Source organism: Solenopsis invicta, chromosome 10 (assembly GCF_016802725.1).
Source record: "Solenopsis invicta isolate M01_SB chromosome 10, UNIL_Sinv_3.0, whole genome shotgun sequence".
Taxonomy (NCBI): Eukaryota; Metazoa; Arthropoda; class Insecta; order Hymenoptera; family Formicidae; genus Solenopsis; species Solenopsis invicta.
Window position 1 is genome coordinate 3,500,409 of NC_052673.1, and position 25,716 is coordinate 3,526,124.

The following is a 25,716-nucleotide window of genomic DNA, read 5'->3' on the forward strand; positions in this document are numbered from 1 at the left end:
TTCAAAAAGTATCGCGAATTTTGAATTTTCTCGGGTTACGTATATTCGAATTTCGATCTTTTTGTGGCGTTATGTTGGTACTCATGTCTCTCACTTATGCCGACAAGCTCGGCCATTTTGAATGTTCACTTAATTGTTGACAGCTGCTTTGCTTGCACGTGTTTTGGATCGTCTTCGATTTTTACCTATTCAAAAAAATGGATCAAAGAACCTGTATCAAATTTTGTGTGAAAAACGAAATTAAGTGCGCGGATGCATTCCGAATGTTGACTGTGGCATACGGAGAAGCTACCTTGGACCGAAGCAACGTTTATCGGTGGTACAAAATGTTCTCAGAAGGCCGAGAAGATGTGAACGACGAAGAGCGTGCCGGACGCCCGAGCACTTCAACAACAGACGAAAAAATTAATGAAGTGGAGAAAATGGTATTGGCCAATCGTCGAATCACCGTTAGAGAAGTTGCTGAGGACCTAAACATATCGATTGGCTCGTGCCATTCGATTTTTATCAATGATTTGGGCATGAGACGGGTCGCCGCGAAATTCGTACCAAAATTGCTCAATTGCAACCAAAAACAGCATCGCATGAACATTGCTAATGAGATGTTGGACTCTGTCCGCGACGACCCAAATTTGCTCCAGAGGGTCATAACTGGTGACGAATCGTGGGTTTATGGTTATGACGTGGAAACCAAAGCTCAATCATCTCAATGGAAGCTGCCGCACGAACCAAGACCGAAAAAAGCGCGCCAAGTTCGGTCAAATGTGAAAGTTTTGCTGACAGTTTTCTTCGATTGCAGGGGCGTGGTGCATCATGAGTTCTTGCCACAGGGTAGAACGGTCAATAAGGAATATTACCTGCAAGTTATGCGCAATTTGCGCGAAGCAATCCGCCAGAAACGCCCGGATTTGTGGAAGAACAAAAATTGGCTTTTGCACCACGATAACGCCCCTGCTCACACATCGTTGCTTGTGCGCGACTTTTTGGCCAAAAACAACACACTAATGATGCCGCAGCCACCGTATTCCCCAGATCTGGCCCCCTGTGACTTTTTCTTGTTCCCTAAACTGAAGAGGCCCATGAAAGGACGACGTTACGCTACGCTTGACGAGATAAAGACGGCATCGAAGGAGGAGCTGAACAAGATAAAAAAAAATGATTTTTTGAAGTGCTTCGAAGATTGGAAAAACCGTTGGCACAAGTGTATAATATCTCATGGGGATTACTTTGAAGGGGACAAAATAGATATTCATGAATAAATAAATAATTTTTGAAAAAACACAAAATTCGCGATACTTTTTGAACACACCTCGTATAGTGCAGATTTCATCACTGCGTCGCCGCGCATTAGTTTGTGTTCGCGCTGGCGTGGCCACGGGACATGGATTAGCAGGGCAACGTAATTAACAAATATGATTCTTGGAATCCGCACAATAAGTGCGCCTGATTTTAGAAGCAATAGGTGCGAACGGAAATTCCCTCGTTCGCGATTGCGGATTTCGTACTAGGAATGATGCAATGCTGGGATATGATGGCCGTGCCGAAAGTACTCGATGGAGGCGTAGAGAGTATTCTACCCTGTTTTCTTCGATTTATCACTGGGATCTGGATTCAGGACAGGATTGTGGATAAGTGGTCGAGAGTACTTGAAGGAAGCGTAGAGAGCACTCTACCTCAAGTCTGGTTCAAGGTACTAGCTTTAGGAAGATCAATTACAGGGAACGGTTCTCTTGACCGATCGGATTAGAAGAGCGATCTCCACAGAAGATTTCGCTTTTTTGTGCTTCGATCTTGGAGTGCCAGAGATGTTCGGGCAGAGTTCGGGTCTTCTCGTCAAAATTCCGCCATTCCGAGATTGGTCCATTAGCATGCGTGCTTGGGAGCGTGCTTCAACCGTGCTCGAAACGTGCCAGCGTCAAAAGACTATGCGTTAATATACGTACACGACGAATTTGTCGTGCGGCAGCAGTACGCTCGCACATTTCAGATTTTGTGTGTGAAAAGAATTATCGCCGCTAGACAAGTGCTGTCTGGCAAATGATCGGCCGGACAGCGGAGCTGTCCAGATGTTTGTCTGGAGGTGCCGCAAAGACAGATCGTTACAGTTTATTAAAAAATTAGTTGTAAATAGAGATAGTTTCATTTTTAAATTAGTTGTATACGTACTTATCGAAGTTTACATTATTATCTTTTTATTCTTCTCTGTATTCTTTCCATGGAAAAAAAATTACGAAGTGCTATGATTTTCACATGACCTGGCGATAGATAACATGGTGTGTTTTTATAACAGACTGCTGCCAACCTTTGGTTGGCAAAAAACGGAGGGAGTATGCGTTTCTCCGAAGACATACCTTTGTTACTTTAATTCTCAGTAACTACAGCATGATATGATCTCAACTCTCGCACATGAACTTCTTATTAACCAAATTTTGTTATATTACCATTAATTGTTCTATTTGAAAAAAAAATAGATAAATGATAATATTCGTTTACATGCTTCTCATTGGTTATCAAATGAAATTAGGTAGCAAAATGATTAACCAATAATGTGCGTTATAAGAGTCTGTGTGAGGAATTTCAGTGATATACAGATGTATTATGTTGCGAAATGACAAACAGTAGACCGATTTTGACGAAATTGGGCTCATTCTACGCGTTTTTGCACGAAATGAACGAATCTGGTAAAAAAAAAGTGTTAGACTGCTCCACGAACCGAGATATCAATCGTTAAAGTTAGCGATTGTACAGTGCGATGCATTAATGAGGTCCTTTTTTGGTGTAGCTAACGCAAAAGTCACAGCAATCTTAGCCAATCGGACGAACTCACTAAGCCAATGGCAACACATGAATGGTTAAATTGATGGAGTTCCTACACCGAAAAAGAACCTTATTAATGCACCTCATTATAAAATCACTGCAAAAGAATATTCACTGCTTTAGTTGCCTCTATTAGTTTATTCTGTAATTTTTAATTGTAAATATTGTTATCGTTGCGTAGTTCAACTTTTTTGTATAAATTAATTTACATATAATATATTATACTCAAAATAACAACATAATAATAGAGACATCGCTCTTAAAAATCGATCCCATAATAAAAAAATAATATACCTTCATCACGGACCCACCGATCAACTAAAATAGTATCGCCACCTACAACTTTTTGGTCATTAACGGAACGGGTAAAACCCCCCTCAACCTGAAGGGGGCTGATTGCGGCGTAATGTGACGAACTGAGCATGCGCTGTGAAAGAAATTTGCACGAAATTTGAAATGTTTTATTATTAATAATTATATTATTATATAAAGCATTTTGTGTTTAAGTTTACAAAATATTAGTTTTATATAATTTAACAATTTATAACAGTCAACAGTTAACTTTTACTTCTACACTTTATTATTATATAAAGCATTTTGTGTTTAAGTTTAAATTTGTTTAACGTTTAACAAATTCGGTTAAAAACTAATAATAAAATAAATAAAGACTTTCTACAATAATATTTATATTTAATAACACACATACGTATACATACATATATATGACATATGTGATCATATATGCTTATACGAGGTGTGTTCAAAAAGTATCGCGAATTTTGTGTTTTTTCAAAAATTATTTATTTATTCATGAATATCTATTTTGTCCCCTTCAAAGTAATCCCCATGAGATATTATACACTTGTGCCAACGGTTTTTCCAATCTTCGAAGCACTTCAAAAAATCATTTTTTTTTATCTTGTTCAGCTCCTCTTTCGATGCCGTCTTTATCTCGTCAAGCGTAGCGTAACGTCGTCCTTTCATGGGCCTCTTCAGTTTAGGGAACAAGAAAAAGTCACAGGGGGCCAGATCTGGGGAATACGGTGGCTGCGGCATCATTAGTGTGTTGTTTTTGGCCAAAAAGTCGCGCACAAGCAACGATGTGTGAGCAGGGGCGTTATCGTGGTGCAAAAGCCAATTTTTGTTCTTCCACAAATCCGGGCGTTTCTGGCGGATTGCTTCGCGCAAATTGCGCATAACTTGCAGGTAATATTCCTTATTGACCGTTCTACCCTGTGGCAAGAACTCATGATGCACCACGCCCCTGCAATCGAAGAAAACTGTCAGCAAAACTTTCACATTCGACCGAACTTGGCGCGCTTTTTTCGGTCTTGGTTCGTGCGGCAGCTTCCATTGAGATGATTGAGCTTTGGTTTCCACGTCATAACCATAAACCCACGATTCGTCACCAGTTATGACCCTCTGGAGCAAATTTGGGTCGTCGCGGACAGAGTCCAACATCTCATTAGCAATGTTCATGCGATGCTGTTTTTGGTCGCAATTGAGCAATTTTGGTACGAATTTCGCGGCGACCCGTCTCATGCCCAAATCATTGATAAAAATCGAATGGCACGAGCCAATCGATATGTTTAGGTCCTCAGCAACTTCTCTAACGGTGATTCGACGATTGGCCAATACCATTTTCTCCACTTCATTAATTTTTTCGTCTGTTGTTGAAGTGCTCGGGCGTCCGGCACGCTCTTTGTCGTTCTCATCTTCTCGGCCTTCTGAGAACATTTTGTACCACCGATAAACGTTGCTTCGGTCCAAGGTAGCTTCTCCGTATGCCACAGTCAACATTCGGAATGCATCCGCGCACTTAATTTCGTTTTTCACACAAAATTTGATACAGGTTCTTTGATCCATTTTTTTGAATAGGTAAAAATCGAAGACGATCCAAAACACGTGCAAGCAAAGCAGCTGTCAACAATTAAGTGAACATTCAAAATGGCCGAGCTTGTCGGCATAAGTGAGAGACATGAGTACCAACATAACGCCACAAAAAGATCGAAATTCGAATATACGTAACCCGCGAAAATTCAAAATTCGCGATACTTTTTGAACACACCTCGTATACTATTTGTACACAGTATTACAAGATCATTCATGTTTTAAAAATTTGAAATAAACAATTTAAAAAAAAAAAAAAAAATCTTGACTGCTGCCAAAAGTTTGTTTAATGATAAGAATGAAAAAAATTCAAGAATAAAAATTAAAAATTTAAAAACTTAAACAAATTAAAATAAAGAAATAACAGAAACTAAAAATTTAATCATATCATATAAAAGATACAAACGGATAAATTTTGACGTGAAAATTTTTCTAAACATGTTGTAAATAAAACATCTTAAAAACTATTTAAAAGAGGAAAGATAAACTATTTAAAAGAGGAAGGACATTTCGAAAAATTCATGCATTAAAAAATGAGAGTGGATTAGATTAATTGAGAGAAAAAAACTGCATTATGCTATCTACCGTTAGGTGATGTAAAAATGGCATTTTGTAATTTTTTCCCACAGGAAAAACACAGACAAGAATAAAAAATCACGTAAACATCAATATGTGAGTACACTAATTTTAAATAAAACTATGTTTATTTAGAACTCGTTGTATATTAAATTTATTTCTACTTATTTATTAAAAATAATATTTTAAAAATCAATATTTTTAATAAAAATTTTGAAAATTGCTGTTACAAACTCGCGAAATTCATATTTTAATAAAACTTTATATGGTGTAACGAACCGCCCTGTTGCTACCCTCCAGGCCGTCCATTATCTCATGCTGTCCGGTCGAATATCCGCCGGATAGCAGCAACAAGGCGCGCCAATAATACTTTTCACGTTCGCGCGCGTTCGAAGCATCCATGCAACGGCAATCTCGGCTCGCACGCGCAGTTGTCGCCGATCTCGAACGTTCGAAAGCATGTCGCTTCTGCATGCCTGATCTCGAGTGGCAGGGATGCAGGCTCCGCTGAGCCTCCGACCGTTCCTCGAGCATCTCCCGACCGCCGAGTTCGGGTATACATATAAGCCACGAGAGCGCGCATCTCAGGGCTCTCTTCTCCCGCTCCGACCAGAAGAAGTTACCCAGGTCCAGAAAAGGAGTCAAGCGCCTTGGCTTCCGCGAAGTACTCTCCGCCAACGACCCTCCTATCCCGCTTTTTTTTTTAGTATTACGGGCTCAAGCAAACTTGAACTCGGGCAAGCAAACTTGCTTGCTCGATAGAAATTCAGCTCTAACTCCTGCTCTCGGCAACGCTCCACAAGGGGTGCGGGAATTCCGTGCCTCTACCAAGTGCTTTTGGCGTGGACGTTGCCATCCGCCGGAAATATCAGCGGTATTAACCATCACGCGGCGCGAAGAACGTCGTACGGATCCGTACCTCGCGACTCGCCGCCGCACAGTGGTCCAGAATAAGAAAACACTGTTCAAAATAGTCTACAGGTCGTATTTCTTAACCGATTTCAAAAATTTTTTTTTTTAGAAATACTCAGAAATAAATTCTAACAAGCTGTCGGAGCCGATTTTGGAATTTCTTTGTTTATGCAAAAATATTTAAATAAATAAATGATCAATTACTACTTTTCAATTAATTATTTTTATCTAGCTATGAACTACTTTAACAACCTTGCTATCAATGAAAATAAATACTATCACGTTACAAGAAAAGAAATAATTCAATAACCATTTACCTTAATTTTAATAAACAAATTATTAAAACAAATTATGGATTTGCGCGCTTTTTTAGAGAAATAATTAATTTATCAACTAAATTCACTCAAAATTACTATTGATTACTATTACTAGAATAGTGGTCTACAAAATTTGACTGTAAAATAACTATTTCTATTGTTATAAACAAACAAATAAACAAATATTGATTTTTAGATAACTCATTACTTTTTTATATTTAAATCAAATATCATTAAATTATGAATTTTATAACATAAAATTATGTTAACAATGTGAACTTGTTATTGTTAAAATCCAATAGAAAAATGTGTGTGTGTGCGTGCGTGCGTGCGTGCGTGCGTGCGTGCGTGCGTGTGTGTGTGTATGTGTGTGTGTGTGTGTGTGTGTGTGTGTGTGTGTGTGTGTGTGTGTGTGTGTGTGTGTGTGTGTGTGTGTCGAAGATCAGGACTCCAGGGTTTGTCACTTCCCCAGTATTTTTTGACTCCAAACTCTCTTCGTTACACTTGCATGAAGCATGTGTGCGTACGCGCGTGCGTGCGTGCATGCGTATGTATAAAATTTTGTAAATCATTCCCATGATAGGAAATGTTTTTTTTTTTTAGTGTTCATTGATATTGCTGAATTAACTGAATCTCATTATCAATTTCATCTTTCTACTTTTTCCATTGTTGTCTTAAGGAAGCTATGTAAAGATCAGAAAACACAAGTAATTTGTAAATTAAATCTTGATTTGCGACCAGTCGAAAATATTTTTGAATATGAAATTCTCGAAAGCGTTTGAAGTCTTTGTTGCGTGCTTCAGCAGCTTCTTCGGAATATTGGCCGATTGCAAGCAAGAAATCTTGCATTAGCTTTTCTCCGTGCAAGAGTATTTTATGTACTGATACAGGTATAAAGAACCAAGGATAAAGCCTAACATGCAATTTTGCCATCTCAAAGGCAAACTTATCAAAAAATTGTATTTTTTGTTACTTGCTAATATTTTTAAAATTTGACCAAATCTTATGATTAATTCAACATTGACTTCTGTTATTTTGGAGGTTAAATCAGGGTCTGAAAAAAATCTTTGGGTAATGTTTCCATTATTGGTGTTTCCAATTCCTTGATTTGGTTGATCTACTAGCAAACCTAGCTTTTCTCTACATTCTGTGCAAATCCTTTCTTTAGCTTTATTTTTTATTTGCTTTTGCTCATCAGTCGCTGCAAATTGTTTACGAAAATTTAAACGGTAGCCAATATGCAAAATACATTCCATGAATCTTCTTATCCATGCATGTAGCGTCGCTTCCCAAATTCAAAATGGGAAGTATTGTCCTTCTTTTCTTTAACACGCTCAAGGTAATTCATTTCACTAGGCTTAATGCTACAAATGTAACAAGTTGCAGATGACGGAGTATCAGACAGTGCTTGACAGACTTTACCATCTACCATAGTTAAATGCATCTTTGTGTGAACTATGTAATATTAAAAACAGTTAATTTTGCTGGGTGCAATTTCTCTATTTGATCTTTAATGAGTTGAACTTTTTGCTTTGTTCTGTCTTTTGTTTCCTTGGCAAATATAAAAAAAATTAGTATGCAACGTCTAGGCGACGCAGGATGAGGATTGTTCTAAACAATTGTGTACTTATTACATTCTTTCAAAAAAAGCGGCACCATAGAGACAGTGAAAACCGTTTTGTCTGTCGAATTTATTCCCGGAAGTTTTTGATTATATATTCTTTGATCAGATGTTCCATCGCAACCATATTTGATAATGAAATCTAAGTTACAAATTTTTGCACATTGTTGTCAATGTCAGAAAGACGTAAATTAGGATCTTTAAAAAGTCGCAATACTGTGTGATCAATCAGAGATTGAAGGTAAATACGCGCTTCTACTTCTGAGGTGAGTATTTGTGAAGGATAGCACTCTTTTTTACCTTCTAATACCTTGTAATCAGGATAAATATTAGCATTTCTTTCTTTAGCTTGCTGTCGCATAATTTTATATTGGTATTTGGACAGTTTAACGTTTTCTATCAAAGCTAAAGCTTCTTCCGCAAAGTACGGAATGCACAACTGTTCGTCACAATTTTCTGAATTTGTGAACTTTTCAACATTCTTATTTAATATGGACTTTATAATATTTACCAATTTTAATTTTCCATTATTTCGTAACATTCGAAAGAACGATTCCTCAATTTTAGTATTTGAATAATTTTCTTCCATTGAAATCAATCTTTGCCTTTTTGTTGCAGAAAGTTCTTTAAATTTGCTTCAAGAAAGTTTTCTTCCAGCATTAGTTTTTTTCTCAGCAAAATCTAAAACAAAATCTGAATTTAGCCATTTCTCATTGCGTTTCTCAAAATTGCTTCTTACGTACACTGACTTCTTCCACTTATTTTGAAAAGTACCAAAAAAAAGAACTTTAAAGCGAGACTGGCTACTTCAATGTGCTCACCATTAAGACTGTACCTATTTTGCAAATGGGTCACTAGCTCCTTCAAATTCGGATTACCGCTTTCTATGAGGATATTACAAAGAACCCTCTTGGAAACCTTAATAGAATCTATTGTATGTGTATAATTAATAGAGACGATTGTTATAAAAGCAAAATGGACAAGAGAATTATCATTGATTGACTGATGATTAATCGATAAACAGTCGTATAAATAGTAATCGGAAACCACGAAATTCCATCACTTCATAGTGCTCTGCCTTTTATATCATTTATGCGTTTCTTTTCTTACGAGAAATAAAACGCCATAGCAGCCATCTAGTGACGGTTTTGTGTACTAGTATACGCAAAAAAAGAAACATGTGATGTTTATGACTATAATTGCACAGTTAAGAAAATAATTATATTCACTATAATTGTAGTTGTGTTAATTATATAAAAATTGTTATTTTAATACTTATTTATATCTTAATATTGTACTATAATAATAGTTGTAATGACAATCGTTCATATTGTTTCAATCGGACACATAGCCTATTACACACGGACTCGATTGCCCACAGATCCGATTGCACACGGACTCGATTGCCCACAGACCCGATTGTACACGGATCCGATTGCACACGGACCCGATTGCGCACGGACCCGATTGCGCACGGACCCGATTGCACATGACCCGATTGCGCACGTACCTGATTGCACACGACCCGATTGCATACGGACCCGATTGTACACGGATCCGATTGCATACGGACCCGATTGCGCACGGACCCGATTGTGCACGGACTTAATTGCACACGGACCTGATTGCACACGACCCGATTGCGCACGGACCCGATTGCACACGACCCGATTGCATACGGACCCGATTGCACACGACTTGATTGCGCACGGACCTGATTGCACACGACCCGATTGCGAACGGACCCGATTACACACGCCCCGATTGCACACGGATCCGATTCTACACGAAAAAAAATTATTTTAAGAACTGAAATGTTCTCTGACAAAAACACATTTAAGAAGAAATGTAAATCAAAATTTTCTGTTGCATGTAATTTTAGTATTCAAGATGATTCATGTGATGTTTAGTGCGAATATCAACTGTTCTGTTAATAAATGAACTTTTTTTATGTCTTACAACACAAGTAAGTACAGAATCGCAGTGAAGCTTTGCACACATCATCTTGAATATTTAAAGTATATAAATGTTTACACAGAAAAATTGAAATTTTTATCAGTAGAAGAGAAGAGGATAATATGACACCCATTTTCATTTTATTAAATCTATTTGTTTATAATTAATATTTTCTATTGAAACTTGAACGATTACATTCGTCAAAGTGTTGTTTGACAGATTCTAGGCTCAAAGTAATGAGATATTTATTATTTAGAATGTAATTCATAAAAATCTAATGCTCTGCATAATCGGTGGCAGAAAAAAAGTGATTGTAATATGGCTATCTAAGAATAATTTAAAAAGTTAGTTTAGTTTAAAAGAAACACAGTATCTTGTTACAAAATTATGTATTTTTAATTTTCCATTGTTTAGAATTTTCCTAATATAGAATTTTCTTGCGTTCAGTAACTTTAAAAATATCATTAGAAATTTAGTTAGAAATATCATTTTATCCCTGTTTAACATTAAATAACAAGCATAAAATAATGTTTTTAATGTTTCTAAACACCGCTCTCTAGAATGACGATCGATTTATCGAAAATATATTTCAATATAAAAATTTTGCTTAAAAGGCCATATTAATGAAATTCCATGTTATTGTTTTAACTTTGTCTAACTCAAAATGTGTATAGCTGAATAAAAAGATAAATAATAAAAAAAAAAACATTCAAGTGTATGTACATTCGTGTGATAATACACTCAAGTTTAAGAATAATGAGAAAATAATTAAAGGTTAAAGGTGAACCTTGAAAAAGTTTAGAAGTAAAGCTCAAAAGTAAAAATGCCTTATAACACATTGTCACTTATTATGTATTGTCATATTAATATCACTAAAAAACGGCGGGCTACTAAATGAATAACTCTATAAGCAATTATTAGAATACGTCATCTAATAATGAAGATAATAGGGGTAAACATATTGTCGACAGTAGCCATAATACCCTCTTTTCCTCCAGATTTTTAACCAATTTAATTTATAATAACGACTAAAATAAATTGTAAAAATATGTTATTAAAAAAATATATATTGTTATTTACATAATACATTATAAGTTATTTAAAGTATAAACGTATGAAAACGTTTTGACGAATTTGTAATATGTAATACACCTTGACACCAGTATCTAATAAAATACAACAAAATGTATTTTCTGAAGGTTGAAAAGTACAATAGAAATGTACAATAAAAATATTTTATATGTTTTTATTAAGAAAGATTTTTGTAAGAAGTGATGCAAGCGCAATATAATGAAACTAGACATGAAAATATTGTCAAAACTAAAAGTAAATTAAACAGAATTGATTTATAAATGCTGAGAATAGCCGTAACCATGAGAAATTGGCTAATCATAGTCGACTATTCTTCTATAACTTGACTATGATTGGCCAATTTCTTACGGTTACTCTCAGATGTTATAAACCAATTCTTAGAGCTTATTCATAGTCCATTGTTATTTCAAAATTGTCTTAAGTAACGTCTTAAGATGCTAATATGGCTCTCTGATTGATGACATCTTAAATATAAGAAAACGATCTTAAATATAAGAACAAGCTATGAATATCGATCTTTAGACAAGTGAAATTGACCGGAAAGAATGCTCTTTTTAGGTTAAATAAAATCCGAATTTTTTTTTATATTTTCTTGTTGTTACGTCCCGACCGAGCGCGGTCGCCGTTGAGCGGAATACGCGCGTTTCGGCGAAACTGGCTGTTTCGAAGCCTAAGCTTCGGGGGCTCCACAGCCCAGGAGCGGATCGCGTGGCCGGATTTACCGGCGGACGGGCCCGATTTTCCGCGACCGATGGCCTAGTGAGGGGAGTTTCTAATTTACCGTTTACTTATTACTCTTCAGGGCATAAACATGTGTACGTCTCTTCGATCTCTATTATAGTAGGCTCGGTGTTAAGGTATGGCTTGTTTTCCGAGTCGTACAAATGACGCGCGAGGTCGTTCAGTGCTTCGTAGCACTCGACGCAGTCCACCGCGGTCTCCGGAAATGAGATTAAACGATTGCAGGACGTGCAGCGTATGGCTTCTTCGTCCCCGCCGACAATTAAATAGTGACGCGTGACTGAGTTGTAAAATACGCGGTCGCGAAGGGGGAGGTTATTTTGGCACCTGTCGCAAATGATGGTGTGATTAAATTGGTGCTGATGGAAGGTGGCCAGGCTACACAACGCGGAGTTAAGCCAATTGAAATATGGAGCTTGAGTTGAAAAATACGCGTTGTGTGACATGCTTTATTGGACGTTGCGACTTAGCTTTAGAATGGCGGTTGCTGTTGAAACTGTTGCCTTGGTAGCCGCTCTGGTCAGGTGATAATCGTCCTCGTCCTTCCCGGCTGTCCAGTTGTCTTTGGACCTCGACTGTGGTACTTCTGGTTATGCACTACACTCGCGTCGCGGTGTTGCATGCATGGAAGCGGGGACGCATGGAAGCGGGGGAGGTTAAGCGTGGAAATTAAGCGAAAAGCATTTGTGTATAAACTACCCTTTTATTACTACGATATAAAGGGTAAAAGAAGTGAGTTACAAAAGCACAATTTAAACTACGATTACATTAAAATTAAGCTTACAATAAAAATAACGGTGGATTTAGGGTTAGACTTAGAATTAGAATTAGAATTGGAATTAGAATGTGTCTCGATTTAGGATTTGAGTTAGAGTTTGAATTAGAATGGATTTTCGAATTAGAATTAAGATTGGAATTAGAGTGACTCGTTTGGATTAGCGCGAACTAGTAGCTCAGGGGAACTCGGTCCCTACAATTGCGACACGGAACCGTCCTGGCTACACTAGCCCTGATCTCTACTGTCGATTTCGAACTGCACTGCGTTACGGGCTACATCTCTATTTATACGATTTTTGAGACAAAGCTCTGAAAGGCGCGGCAAGTCGGTACCCTTAGTGGGGGTTGCTGCTGATGCAACCACCACTCAGATTTCTTAAATGAGAAAACTCAAGTTCAAGTGCCGTGCGAGCGGACTTCTCCGCCGCGACCATCCGGCACTGAGAAATGTCAGGGAAATGTCAGTTTACGATTTTATGACTTTAACGGTCGCGCAACAGATTTCTCTGTCGCGGTGTCTTTCAAGTGCCGTGCGAGCGGACTTCTCCGCCGCGACCATCCGGCGCTGGAAAATGTTGGATTGAGATTTTATTACTTTTCGAGTGTCGTAGGCGCAGTTTTCCTCTAGCAACCTTCCGTCACTGGAAAATGTTAAATATGATTTTACGACTTACTGGCCGTGCGTGCAGATCGCTCTGCCGCGACTATCCGGCGCTGGGAAATGTTAAATAGACATTAGTCTATGATTTTTATGGCTTACTGGCCGTGCGTGCAGATCATTCTGCCGCGACTATCCGGCGCTGGAAAATGTTAAGAACAGGATGCGACTTGACAGTTAGATTTGTTAGCGAATGCCGGCTTGCCCGTCTGTTTTATACCGGTGTCGAAAAAATTTATACTCGCAACGTCGCGGACGTGACATTGTTATAAAAATACATACGTCTATATTTTCTTAAAATTAACGTATGTACACCCAACATGTTTGATTTTGTCCCTCAGGAAATTTTCCAAACTGAGAAGTCACCATCTTTCTACATACTTGCAGTTTATGATTAATGAAACGACTAGAGCGACAACCAATAAGCTCTAGTCGTTTCATTAATCATAAACTGCGAGTATATAGAAAGTGGTGACTTCTCAGTTTGAAAAATTTTTCCAGGGACAGAATCAAACACGTTAGGTGTACAATAGAGGTGTATGTACAGTCATGTTTACTAAAGTTGCGACACTTTTTCTTCGATAGTTTTTGGAATGTAGACTTGTTCATCGAGCGGCGAACGTAATTGGCTGGATCCACAAGTAAGAACCAATGGCGTTCGCCGCTGGATAAGCAAGTCTACATTCCAAAACCATCAAAGAAAATGTAGCAACTATAATGAACACAACTGCACATACATCTCTATTGTACTCCCAACGTGTTTGATTTTGTCCCTGTGAAAATTTTTCAAAGTGAGAAGTCACCACTTTCTACATACTCGCAGTTTATGATTAATGAAACGACTAGAGCTTATTGGTTGTCTCAATCATGAACTGCGAGTATGTAGAAAGATGGTGACATTTCAGTTTGGAAATTTTTCCCAAGAACAAAATCAAACACGTTGGGTATACACCCATGAAATTTGATTCTGTCCATGGGAAAATTTTCTAAACTAAGAAGTCACCACTTTCTACATACTCGCAGTTTATGATTAATGTAACGACTAGAGCTTATTAGTCGTTACGTTAATCATAAACTGTAAGTATGTAGAAAGATAGCGACTTCTTAGTTTGGAAAATTTCCCCATGGACAGAATCAAATTCCATGGGTGTACATACGTTAATTTTAAGTAAATATATACGTATGTATTTTTACAACAAAAAAATATAAAAAAAATTTGGATTTTATTTACCCTACAAAAGCATTCATTCCGGTCAATTTCACCTGTCTAAAGACCAATATTTATAACCGGTTCTTATATTTAAGATCGTCTTAAGATGTCATCGATCAGAGAGCCGTATTAGCATTTTAAGACATTACTTAAGACAATCCTGAAACAACAATGGACTATAAATACTGCTCTAAGGGTTAGTTTATAACAACTGAGAATAGCCGTAACCGTAAGAAATTGGCCAATCATAGTTAAGTTATAAAAAAATAGTCGACTATGATTAACCAATTTTTCACGGTTACAACTGTTCTCATCATTTATAAATCAATTCTGCTTAATTTATTTTTAGTTTTGACAGTATTTTCTTTTCTAGTTTCATTGTATTGCGCTTGTATTACTTCTTACGAAAATCGTTTTTAGGGCCTGAACAGAATGGCTGACTTATAATTTTAAGACAAGTTTTACGACTTAAGTCTTTGTCTTTAATAACGCACAATAACTGTCTTATATCTCAAGTTTTAAATTAAAAAGGGATTTTGTTCGTAACTCAAGACTTGAGACACAAGACAGTTATTGTGCGTTACTGAAAACAAAGATTTAAGTCATAAAACTTGTCTTAAAATTATAAGTCAACCATTCTGCTTAGACCCTTAATAAAAACATATAAAATATCTTTATTGTACATTTCTATTGTACTTTTCAACTTTCAGAAAATACATTTTGTTGTATTTTATTAGATACTGATGTCAAGGTGTATTACATATTACAAATTTGTCAAAACGTATTTATACATTTATACTTTAAATAAATTATAACGCATTATGTAAATAACAATATATTTTTCTTTAATAACATATTTTTACAATTAATTTTAGTCGTTATTACAAATTAAATTGTTTAAAAATATATTGATAAAGATTTCAATTGTTCTGTATGTTCTAACGTATTTATACATTTATATACTTTAAATATTCAGAATGATATGTGCAAAACTTTATTGCGATTCTGTACTCACTTGTGTTGTAAGACATAAAATAATTTCATTTATTAACAGAACAGTTGATATTTGTACTAAACGTCACATGAACCATCTTGAATATTAAAATTACATGCACCAAAAAATTTTGATTTACATTAGGTCTTAACTGTTTTCGTCAGAGAACATTTCTGCTCTTAAAATAATTTTTCTTTGTGTAGAATCGGATCCGTGTGCAATCAGGTCGTGTGCAATCGAGTCCGTGTACAATCGGGTCCGTGTGCAATCGGGTCCATGTGCAATCGAGTCCGTGCGCAATCGAGTCCGTATGCAATCGGGTCCGTGTGCAATCGGGTCTGTGGGCAATCGAATCCGTGCGTAATAGGTTCCGTGTCCGATTGAAACGATGTGTGTCCAATTATTACTGTGTCTGATCGGGTCCGTGTCCGATCGGTACCGTGTCCGACCGAATCCGTGTCCGATTAGGTCCGTGTCCGATAGTTTTTGTGTGCAATCAGTCCTCACTTGTCCATGAGTACTGTTTCTTCGTAAATAGCGTAATATTCTCTTAGCTGCATTTCAATGAGCCATACAGGGATCATCGTTGAATCTACTCACAAGGAAAGTGATGAAAGTGGTCACTTCAGTTTAAAGCGAGCTTTTAATATGTTGTAGTAGAGATAAAAATAAGGGACACGTATTTTTTTATACGTGTCCAATCTCAATTTAGGGGGTGAAACACCCCTTTGCAGAAAATCGGTTTTTTTCTTTTGAAGCGTATATCATCGAAACTAGAAGAAATATAGAAAAATGTTTTAAATAAAAATTGAATGGCTTGAAGAGTATTTTATAACAACAAAAAAAATTTTTGTTATACTTTCTCCCATCCACTTATCTATTTTTTTTCAAAATTTTTATTCTTTTTTATAAGCAAAATATAGCTTATTTTATTACGAATTTAACGATATATGATAAAGTTATGATGTGACATTCCTATTTTCCAAAAATAATTGGAAACCTCTCTATACGCATGGTACGCGCATTCATCCGCGCGTTCGTGCGCTATAGAAGTAACTCCCTCTGATTTCGACGTGCCTTTAATATGCTGTACAGATAAAAATAACATGTATTTTCTTATACATGTCCAATTTCAGTTTTTGGCGAAAAACACCTCTTTGAAAAAATCGGTTTTTTTTAAGCGTGTATCGTCGAAACTATAAAAGATATAGAAAAATGATCTGAATAAAAGTTGATTGGCTTGAAAAGTATTTTACAACAATAATATAAAAAAATTTTTTTATTTACAACTAAAATTGGGCCAATAATAAAGTTGTTATAAATTAAATAAGTTTTCACATTATATATAAATAAGCAACGCGGAACTAATTTCTGCCTCATTGTAAGCTTTCATCAGCCGCTCAAATAAATATTTTAACACTAACAAAATAAATACATAAGATAACAGCGGAGTCAAAATTTTACATCAAGTCAATAAATTCTATAAAACTGTCGCAACTATTGTTTTTCTGTGACATTATTGCGTGCTTGTCCATTGTTCGTTACGAAAATCTTTGTATTGTATCTGACTATCCATCATATAAACATATCTATGTTAAAATTAATATAATTTTTGTAATTTTTCTTCAATTTACATTCATATCGTCACATGTTATTATAATAAGAGGTATATACCAGTGTGTTATTAATTCTGTGAATTCTCCTTTTTTAATGAATTGACGTGCATTTTGAAGAGAGAGAAAACAAACGTACTTCTTAACCAACTCGACCACTGAGTGATGATATTTCTCGCAATAATCAGCTGAGTTAGAACCCATTTGATGGCCGCGTCATTTAAAATAGAAAGATATTCAATCGTTCATGTAACATACAGATCTAAACAAGAACGCCTTCCACGGTCATAGATAGATCTTGGTGTTTTGTATTTACTAGTGTAATTTTTTTTTGGACCCCCACTATTAGTGAAATTTCGATGTCGGTGGCTCCCATCACTCTCGCGCGCGTTCGTGTGTCATTTTTTGTACTTCCTTTGATCACGTATTTTGCCGTAGCTCGCCGGCGACTTAAAAAAATACGTGACATTGCACTCGTATGCCTATATACTATTTGTACACAGTATTACAAGATCATTCAGCTTTTAAAAGTTTGAAATAAATAATTTAAAAAAGAAAGAACTCTTGACTGCTGCCAAAAATTCGTTTAATAATAAAAATGTAAAAAGTTCAAAAATAAAAATTAAAAAGTTAAAAACTTAAACAAATTAAAATAAAGAAATAATAGAAACTAAAAATAAAAAAAAAAAACAATATTTAACCCTTAAACACACTAACCCTTAAACACACTAATCCTGTAAAATACGGAAACACATTTTTGGGTTTGGAAGACTTTTTCAACTTTGAGAAGCTATAACTTTGATTACAATCAATATTTTTCTACGATTTTTTTTTAAACAAAAATTCAAAGTCTCAGGAGAGTGACTGCATAATCGGCATTGTCGAAAAATAATTTATTGTGAAGTTATAAAAGAAAAACCATTAAGCAAAAATGAGAAATTAGTCAAAAATCTACTTTTTCTTCAAAAAATCATATCTTTGCAATAAAAAACTTTGAAGAACTTTACAATACAGCGTTCTGAAGATTCATACTTTAAAAAAAAATTATATCATCATTTCTATTAAAAAATGTACTTATGTAACAAGGCGAATATGAGATATTTTTTATTAAATCGTGTCTAAAATTGAAAATTGATGTGTTTCATGATATATTTTGGAGAAACTCCCTTTTATACAGCATTTTATAGTATTCCAACTTTAGACAGAGTATATGCGAGTAACATCCGCAAACCGAACGTATTTTGTCCAGCTTTTTTATGTAAAATATTCACAAAAAAAGTTTCACTTACACACTATATGGGTCGCATTGACCCTAACAAAACTTTGCTGCCGTGCCGTTTGAATTCTAGTTGACCAAAAAAGTTAATCAACCATATCAATCGAAAGAGGAGTCTTCCAATTTTTTTTACGTCTTGATCCGAACCTCCTATCTCATTCCGTCTGTACATAGCAAGCGTTCAAAACTTCACATGAAGTCTCTCAGATCCACTTACGTGTTTAAAGTTTAAAAAACAGAACTTAAACATTATAAACAAAACTTAAACAAATTTAAAAAAACAAAAATAAAATCTGCAAAAACTTTCTTGAGAAAGTTTAAAATAAGAATTAAACTAATTATTAAATTAAATAAATAGAACTATAAACTAAATCAAATACAAACATTTGACATTAAAAAGTTTTTATTTTTTATAATTTAATAATAAATTAGATTTAACTACTGGTCAGGAGACGTCACGCTGAATGACAGACGTAATATTATCCTGAATAGTCATAACATTAAGCATGACATCTCCCAACTACTAGTTATGCCTAATTTATTATTAAATAACAAAAAATAAAAAGTTTTTAATGTCAAGTATTTGTATTTGACTAATTTATAGTTCTATTTATTTAATTCAATAATTAGTTTAATTCTTATTTCAAATTTTTTAAAGCAATTTCTTATAGTTTTTATATTTATTTTTTTAAATTTGTTTAAGTTTTGTTTGTAATGTTTAAGTTCTGTTTTTTAAGTATTGCTTTTAAATTTTTAGTTTCTGTTATTTCTTTATTTTATTTTTGTTTAAGTTTTCAACTTTTTAATTTTTATTCTGGAATTTTTCTTATTCTTATTATTAAACGAACTTTTGGCAGCAGTTGGAAGTTCTTCTTTCTTTTAAAAAATTATTTATTACGATTATTTACTGACTGCTAAGCAAAAAAAGGATAGTCTTGACCGATATTTAGATGTGTTTTAAAACCATCTGATTACTCTTTTATCTAAATTTTCTTTATTTACAAATGGCACGTCGGAAACGTTAGTTTAACCGTGTGTTTTCCTTTTTTAATAGCTTAACTTTACATGCTCTTCACAACTTTACATGACTATTTAGTGACTGTTGGGCGGAAAAGGGCTAGTTTTGACCAATATTCAAAAGTGTTTTAAAGCTATCTGATTAGTCTGTTTTAAAATTGGTTTTGTTTACAAATAGCACGTCGGACAATATTACCTGTCATTTTACGCAATTTCTCGTGTTTGACGTCACGACTTCGATATGGTCGCGGCGAATACTCAGGAGCCTCAATTGACTATTATTATTAACACCAATTTCACTTAAGCAGTCTATAATTCCGTTGGTATACACACACACAAACACGCGCGCGCGCACGCGCACGCACGCACACGCACGCGCGCGCGCGCACACACACAGGGGAGACCGGGGCTATTCGTTAGACCTTTTTTCTTTTGTGTCTCCTGAGTCCTATTCATTAAAAAAAAAACATGGGACGGTTTGAAAGGTTAAACCTTCCCCTTCACAATGCCGATAGAGATAGAACATGGAAGTGTACTTGCTTTGAAGTACATATAAAAATGTCGACCAATGCCAAAAATTACGAATAGTTCCAAGCCCGGGGTAATTCATAACTAGTCCAGGAACATCCAGAAATTTGTGTTTCAAATTGAAAGACTGTAAAAAAGCTGTTATTAAGACTTTCTTTTATTTAAAAAAGGATATAGGTATACAAAGAACAAATGCAAACATACACGTTCGCATGTCTTTTTATGCCATTGGTGTGACAGATTTCCTAACCTCACAAGTGTCAATCTTTAACGCTTTATAACTTTTTATCTACTTAAGAGCGACGATTTTATATTCGTATTCATGTTCTATGTATTAAAATACACAATATTATCAAGTTTGAACTAAATCAATGAAAAATTTTACCTGAATGCTTAACTCTGCGTAGCGCAGACGTTTGTAACACAGCTAAAGGGTTAGGGTTACCAAACTTAGGTTAGGCGCTGCAATCAGTATTAACGAATCGCCCCGGTGCTCGGTATTATGAATAGCCCCAACATCAACTGTGCGCATTATTGCGTAAGATTGACAAAAATAGACATCACACAGCAAAAAGTAAACACGAAATATTTCAAATACATTCAACTGGACACGATACATTCAAAGTTTTCAAAAAACCTTATTATCTTATTTAAATTTCGAAGAAATGCTGACTATCAGAAATTACTTTGACTGTCGCAAAACATATTTTTCACTACTACGACTTCAATATGACGCCGTTAACAACAAAACTTTGTTAGCAACATCGTTACATTAAGACGTGTTTACAGTATTTAAAATAAATTTTTAATATGTATTCATAAAAAGATATTTCCAATTATCGAATCATCCCGTCTAACGATTTGCCCCAGTCTCCCCTATATAAATACTGAAAATTTTATTTAAATACCAATTGTAATTTTAAAACAGCTCTTATTTCCCTATTATTGTAAATGTTTGCTGGAAAGTAAATTAAATGTTATTCAGTTTAAAAAGGAGATTCACACAAAATTTTCGGCGTTCATTGAAAAATTTTAGAATAAAAAAAGTCCATTGTAAAACTACAAATAGGCCAATACAAAATGGACTAGTAGGCTTATTGTTAGTTGCACCGAAAATCGCGACAAGAGATTAAGCGAACTAAGTTACCACCTCTAACAGATCATTGACAATAAGAATGTAATGGTAAACTGGCGAGTAACAGAGGCCTGCATTAATGTAAAGGCAGATTGCAATATAAAAAAGAAATATGTGTAATAAAATTTTTTTAATTTGCAGCACCTACTGGCGATGATTGCTCAACCACTTATCAGTTTGTGAAATGTAGTTATTCCACGGATCCAGATCACTTCTTCTTTCCTTAATCGAAATCAAACGCAGATAATGATGAGAATATAATGCAATCACTTTTGAAAATTTGTAATTACTTTAGCGTTATGAAAACATAAATATGTATAATTGTATTAATTTCAATCGTGTCACAAGAATTGTGTAATTATAAATTGGTTAATTAATATATTGCGATAAGGTGTATTTTACATTATTACATACTATACGTTAGTAGTAATAATAATTAATAATATGCAATGATATAGACATTATTTAATTATTTTAATTAGTATATAATTAATTACAAGTAATGCATGAAATATTAGGTGTACAAATTAATAATCCAAATTATTCAAGCAATGAAAAATTTATTTCAAATTAATTAATAATATTTTTGCTCTTATGAAGTTATGTAATATTGACATGTAACTATTATAAATTGCATTTAATTTTATGGAAAATATCTAACATAATCTTAAAAAATATTTAATTTACTAAATTGTAAAGAATATGGTATTGGCATCTTATCTGTTGCCCTTTTTTTACTAATGTGAAACACCATATTCTTTGCGATTTGTAAAAAGAAAGAAATGCTGCGAAAGCGTGTGAAACGATTTATTTTTTTCTCAAGGAAGGTGTTGTATTGTACAATGTGCACATTTTGGTTTAAATGATTTGAAAACGGTCAATTTTATCTGACAACGCTCTAGAAGTCTTCGAAAAGACCTGATCAAAGATATGATTTATTATGAGCTCTGTTGGAACAAAAAAAATGTTACTGCTGATTAGTGTCAACGTCAATTGAACTGCTTGAATCAGGTATAAGGACGAAGATGCTTATATATTGGCAAAAGAGATTGTCCCGTGTATTGCTGCATGACAATTCCAGGTCACACATTGCTTCTAACATAAAAGACACCATAATGGATCTTGGCCATCTTATAGTACGACGTATTCATCAGATACAGTTCTTCGTACTATAACTTGTTTCGCTCGATGCAAAACACCTTGTCTGATACGCACTTCCATTCATGTTCAAAAACACAATATTTTTCTAAGATGAAATTCATAAGCTGTCCAAAAAATTGATTAAAATTATAAAAAGCAACGGCAAGTATTTTGATTGAAAAATTTTTATTACTTTGTTTCAAAATAAACTTTGAAGTTAACTGAAAAATTTGGTTTATTGTATTTATACATATAATAGTAACGACTATTAAAATTTTATTTAAATGTAATTAATATCTTATTTACAAACCTTATAACAAACGTATATAAAAAACCAAATATGTAAAAAACAATTAAAAATGTGTGTATCATTAATGCTGCGTTCTAAAATTTACTGCCAAGTACTGAAAATCTATATTATAAAAATCTTAAATTATACATTTTTAGTACTGACAATGAATTTCGCAATGCAGCCTAAATGAAAAATTAACAGTTAAGAGATAGATTCCTAATTATCAACATTTTTTAAATGTTTCTTTAACATTTATTTTTTGTTAAATATATATTATACAATTAATTTATAAAAATAATATTTAGTAAATGTCTATTTAATGCTCATATACATTTTTTATATATACGAGATGTGATCAAAAAGTAAGGTGACTTTTCATTTTTATAAAAAAATATTCATTTATTCATCCAAAATTATGTTATCCCCTTCAAAATAATCCCCCTCTGATACAATGCATTTGTGCCAGCGCTTTTTCCAGTCGTCAAAACATTTCTGAAATGCACTTTTGGGTATTGCCTTGAGCTCTTCCAGCGATGCAGCCTTAATCTCCTCAATCGTCGCAAATCTCCGTCCTTTCATAGGCCTTTTCAATTTTGGGAAGAGGAAAAAGTCGCAGGGGGCCAAGTCTGATGAATACGGTGGCTGAGGCATGATGATAGTAATGTTTTTGGCCAAAAAAGTACTCACTAGTAACGACGTGTGCGCAGGTGCATTAACATGGTGCAGAATCCATGAATTTTCTTTCCACACTTCCGGACGTTTTTTTCTTATTGATTCACGCAAACGCCGCATAACTTCAAGGTAATACTCTTTGTTTACCGTACGACCCTGTGGTAGGAATTCTTGATGCACAACGCCATGGTAATCAAAGAAAACTGTGAGCAAAACCTTCACATTCGAACGAACTTGGCGTGCTTTTTTCGGTCTTGGCTCTCCTGGGCTCTTCCACTATGATGGGCTTTGGTTTCGACGTCATAACCATATACCCATGTTTCGTCACCAGTTATAACCCTTTTGAGCAGATCAGGATCATCATTGACGTCGTTCAACATGTCTTGGGCGATGTTCATGCGACGCTGCTTCTGATCAAAATTAAGCAGTTTTGGAACGAATTTCGCTGACACATGTGTCATACCCAAAACATCCGTTAAAATTGATTGGCATGAGCCTAATAATATGTTAAGATCATCAGCCATTTCTCTAATCGTGATTCCACGATTTTTCAACACAATTTCTTTCACTTCCTGAACATTTTCGTCGGTTTTTGACGTGCTGGGGCGTCCAGAGCGAGGTTCCTCGTTAACATTTTCTTGGCCCTCTTGGAATAACTTATACCATTTATAAATATTTTTTTTGCTCAAAGTTGACTCACCGTACGCCACTGTCAACATTTCAAGAGTTTTTGAACACTTAATACCATTTTTTACACAAAAATTAATACAAACTCTCTGCTCCATTATTTTCAACAGCAAAAAATTGCCGAGCACGCAAACACGAGTCTAACCTTTATGCCTCTCACATAAAAACAACACAAGCTATATAGTCAAAACTGTGAACATATGATCGTGACGAGTGTATCACACACAAAAAAAAATTTTTGAAATTAGAGTGTACAGAGCGCGCGAAATTCAAAAAGTCACCTTACTTTTTGATCACACCTCGTATATATATAAAGTACTTTATTCCTTGCGGAGTACACTGCGGACTTCTGCTCCGCTTACAAAATTTAAACATTTTATTCCTCGCATTCTATACAACACACGAGAGAGAGAGAGAGAAAGATCACTCATCCATCCATACATCCACACTCATTCTCCGGACTTCCGTTTCCGCCGCATTTTCCTCTCTTCCTTCCACCCTCTCATTCACACCCAACCACCCTCCTCCCTCCCTCATCTCCTCTAATCTCCTCATCCAAATCTCTCTCTCCCCGTCCTCTCCCAAGACCTCCTCCACCATCTCCTGCCATCCCTTTTCAACCCCCCAATTTGTACATTCCTTCCATACGTGCTCCCAAGTTTCTATTCCCCTCCACATATCCTACACTTCCTTTTCTCGTCCCCATTCCAATATCTATTCCCCATCATCCCGTCTCCCAGCCTAAACTTCGCTACTCTCTGCCATCTTTGCTCCTTCCATTCCTTCTTTAGGAACTTTGGCAGCCCCTTATCTTTCACTCTACCATACCATACGTTAAATCTAGAGCCCCTAATTTTCTCCCATCATTCCTCCTCCTGCCACCTACTCTCTCTTGCCACTACTTCTTTCCCCCTCAGCTCTCCTCCCTCTCTCATCTTTTCTATCTCAATTAGGCTCCAGCTTTTCTCCTCATAAAAATCTCTCTTTTCCTCTTCCCATTTACCCATCACTTTTCCTACCTTCGCCCGATCTCTCATTTCCTCCAAACACAACCTCGCCAGCTCTCCTCTCCCTCCCTCTCCCAATTTCTTTTCATAGCTCCATGCCCTCAACCCTGCCCTCCCTCTCAACTTTTCCCTCTGCATTTCTTCCCTCACCATGTACCCCGGCGTGTACCTCTCAACCTCCACAATCCACTTCAAGAACCTGTCCTGTATTCTCTCTACCTTCTCTCTTTCTTTCCAGCCCCATATCTTTACTCCATATCCCATTACCGTCCAAACCAATCTATCAAACAACCATATGTTTCTCGACCAATCTTTTTCAAACTTCCTCTTTCCTATTCCCCACACTTCTTTCATCACCACTGCTGCCTTGTTAACTCTCTCCTCTATATGTTCTTTCTGACCCCCATTTGCCATCATTACGTACCCTAGGTATTTTCTCACCTCTTTTATCTCTCTTCTTTCCATTTCCATACTATCTTTTTCTGTCTCCCGCCTCTCTTTCTACACCTCATTATTTTCGTCTTCTTTACATTGACCTCTAATCCCTTCCGTTCTATATAACTTTCCAGTGCCTTAATCATTCCTTTCATCCTTGTCTCCTCCTCTGCAACCACTGCCACATCATCTGCGTACGCTAACGAGTATACTTTCCTTTCCTTTACCCTCACTCCCCCCCACCCCTCTCTCTCTAACTCCTCATCTAAATCCGACAGCAACAGCGTAAACAAGTATAGGCTCAGGGGGCACCCCTGTCTTACCCCTCTCCCCGTCCAAAAGTTTTTCCCTAA

General features: G+C 35.6%; 1 protein-coding gene across 1 annotated transcript in view; it reads left to right on the forward strand.

Moving 5' to 3' along the window:
- The window catches only part of LOC113005639 (general odorant-binding protein 72), a 162,494-nt gene extending 140,711 nt beyond the window's left edge, over positions 1 to 21,783 (forward strand). The window contains exon 5 of the mRNA XM_039454596.1: positions 21,272 to 21,783. Coding sequence (XP_039310530.1) covers positions 21,272 to 21,357 — 86 coding nt within the window. The 3' untranslated portion in view covers positions 21,358 to 21,783. The remainder of the gene's footprint in view (positions 1 to 21,271) is intronic.
- The last annotated feature ends 3,933 nt before the right edge of the window (positions 21,784 to 25,716 follow it).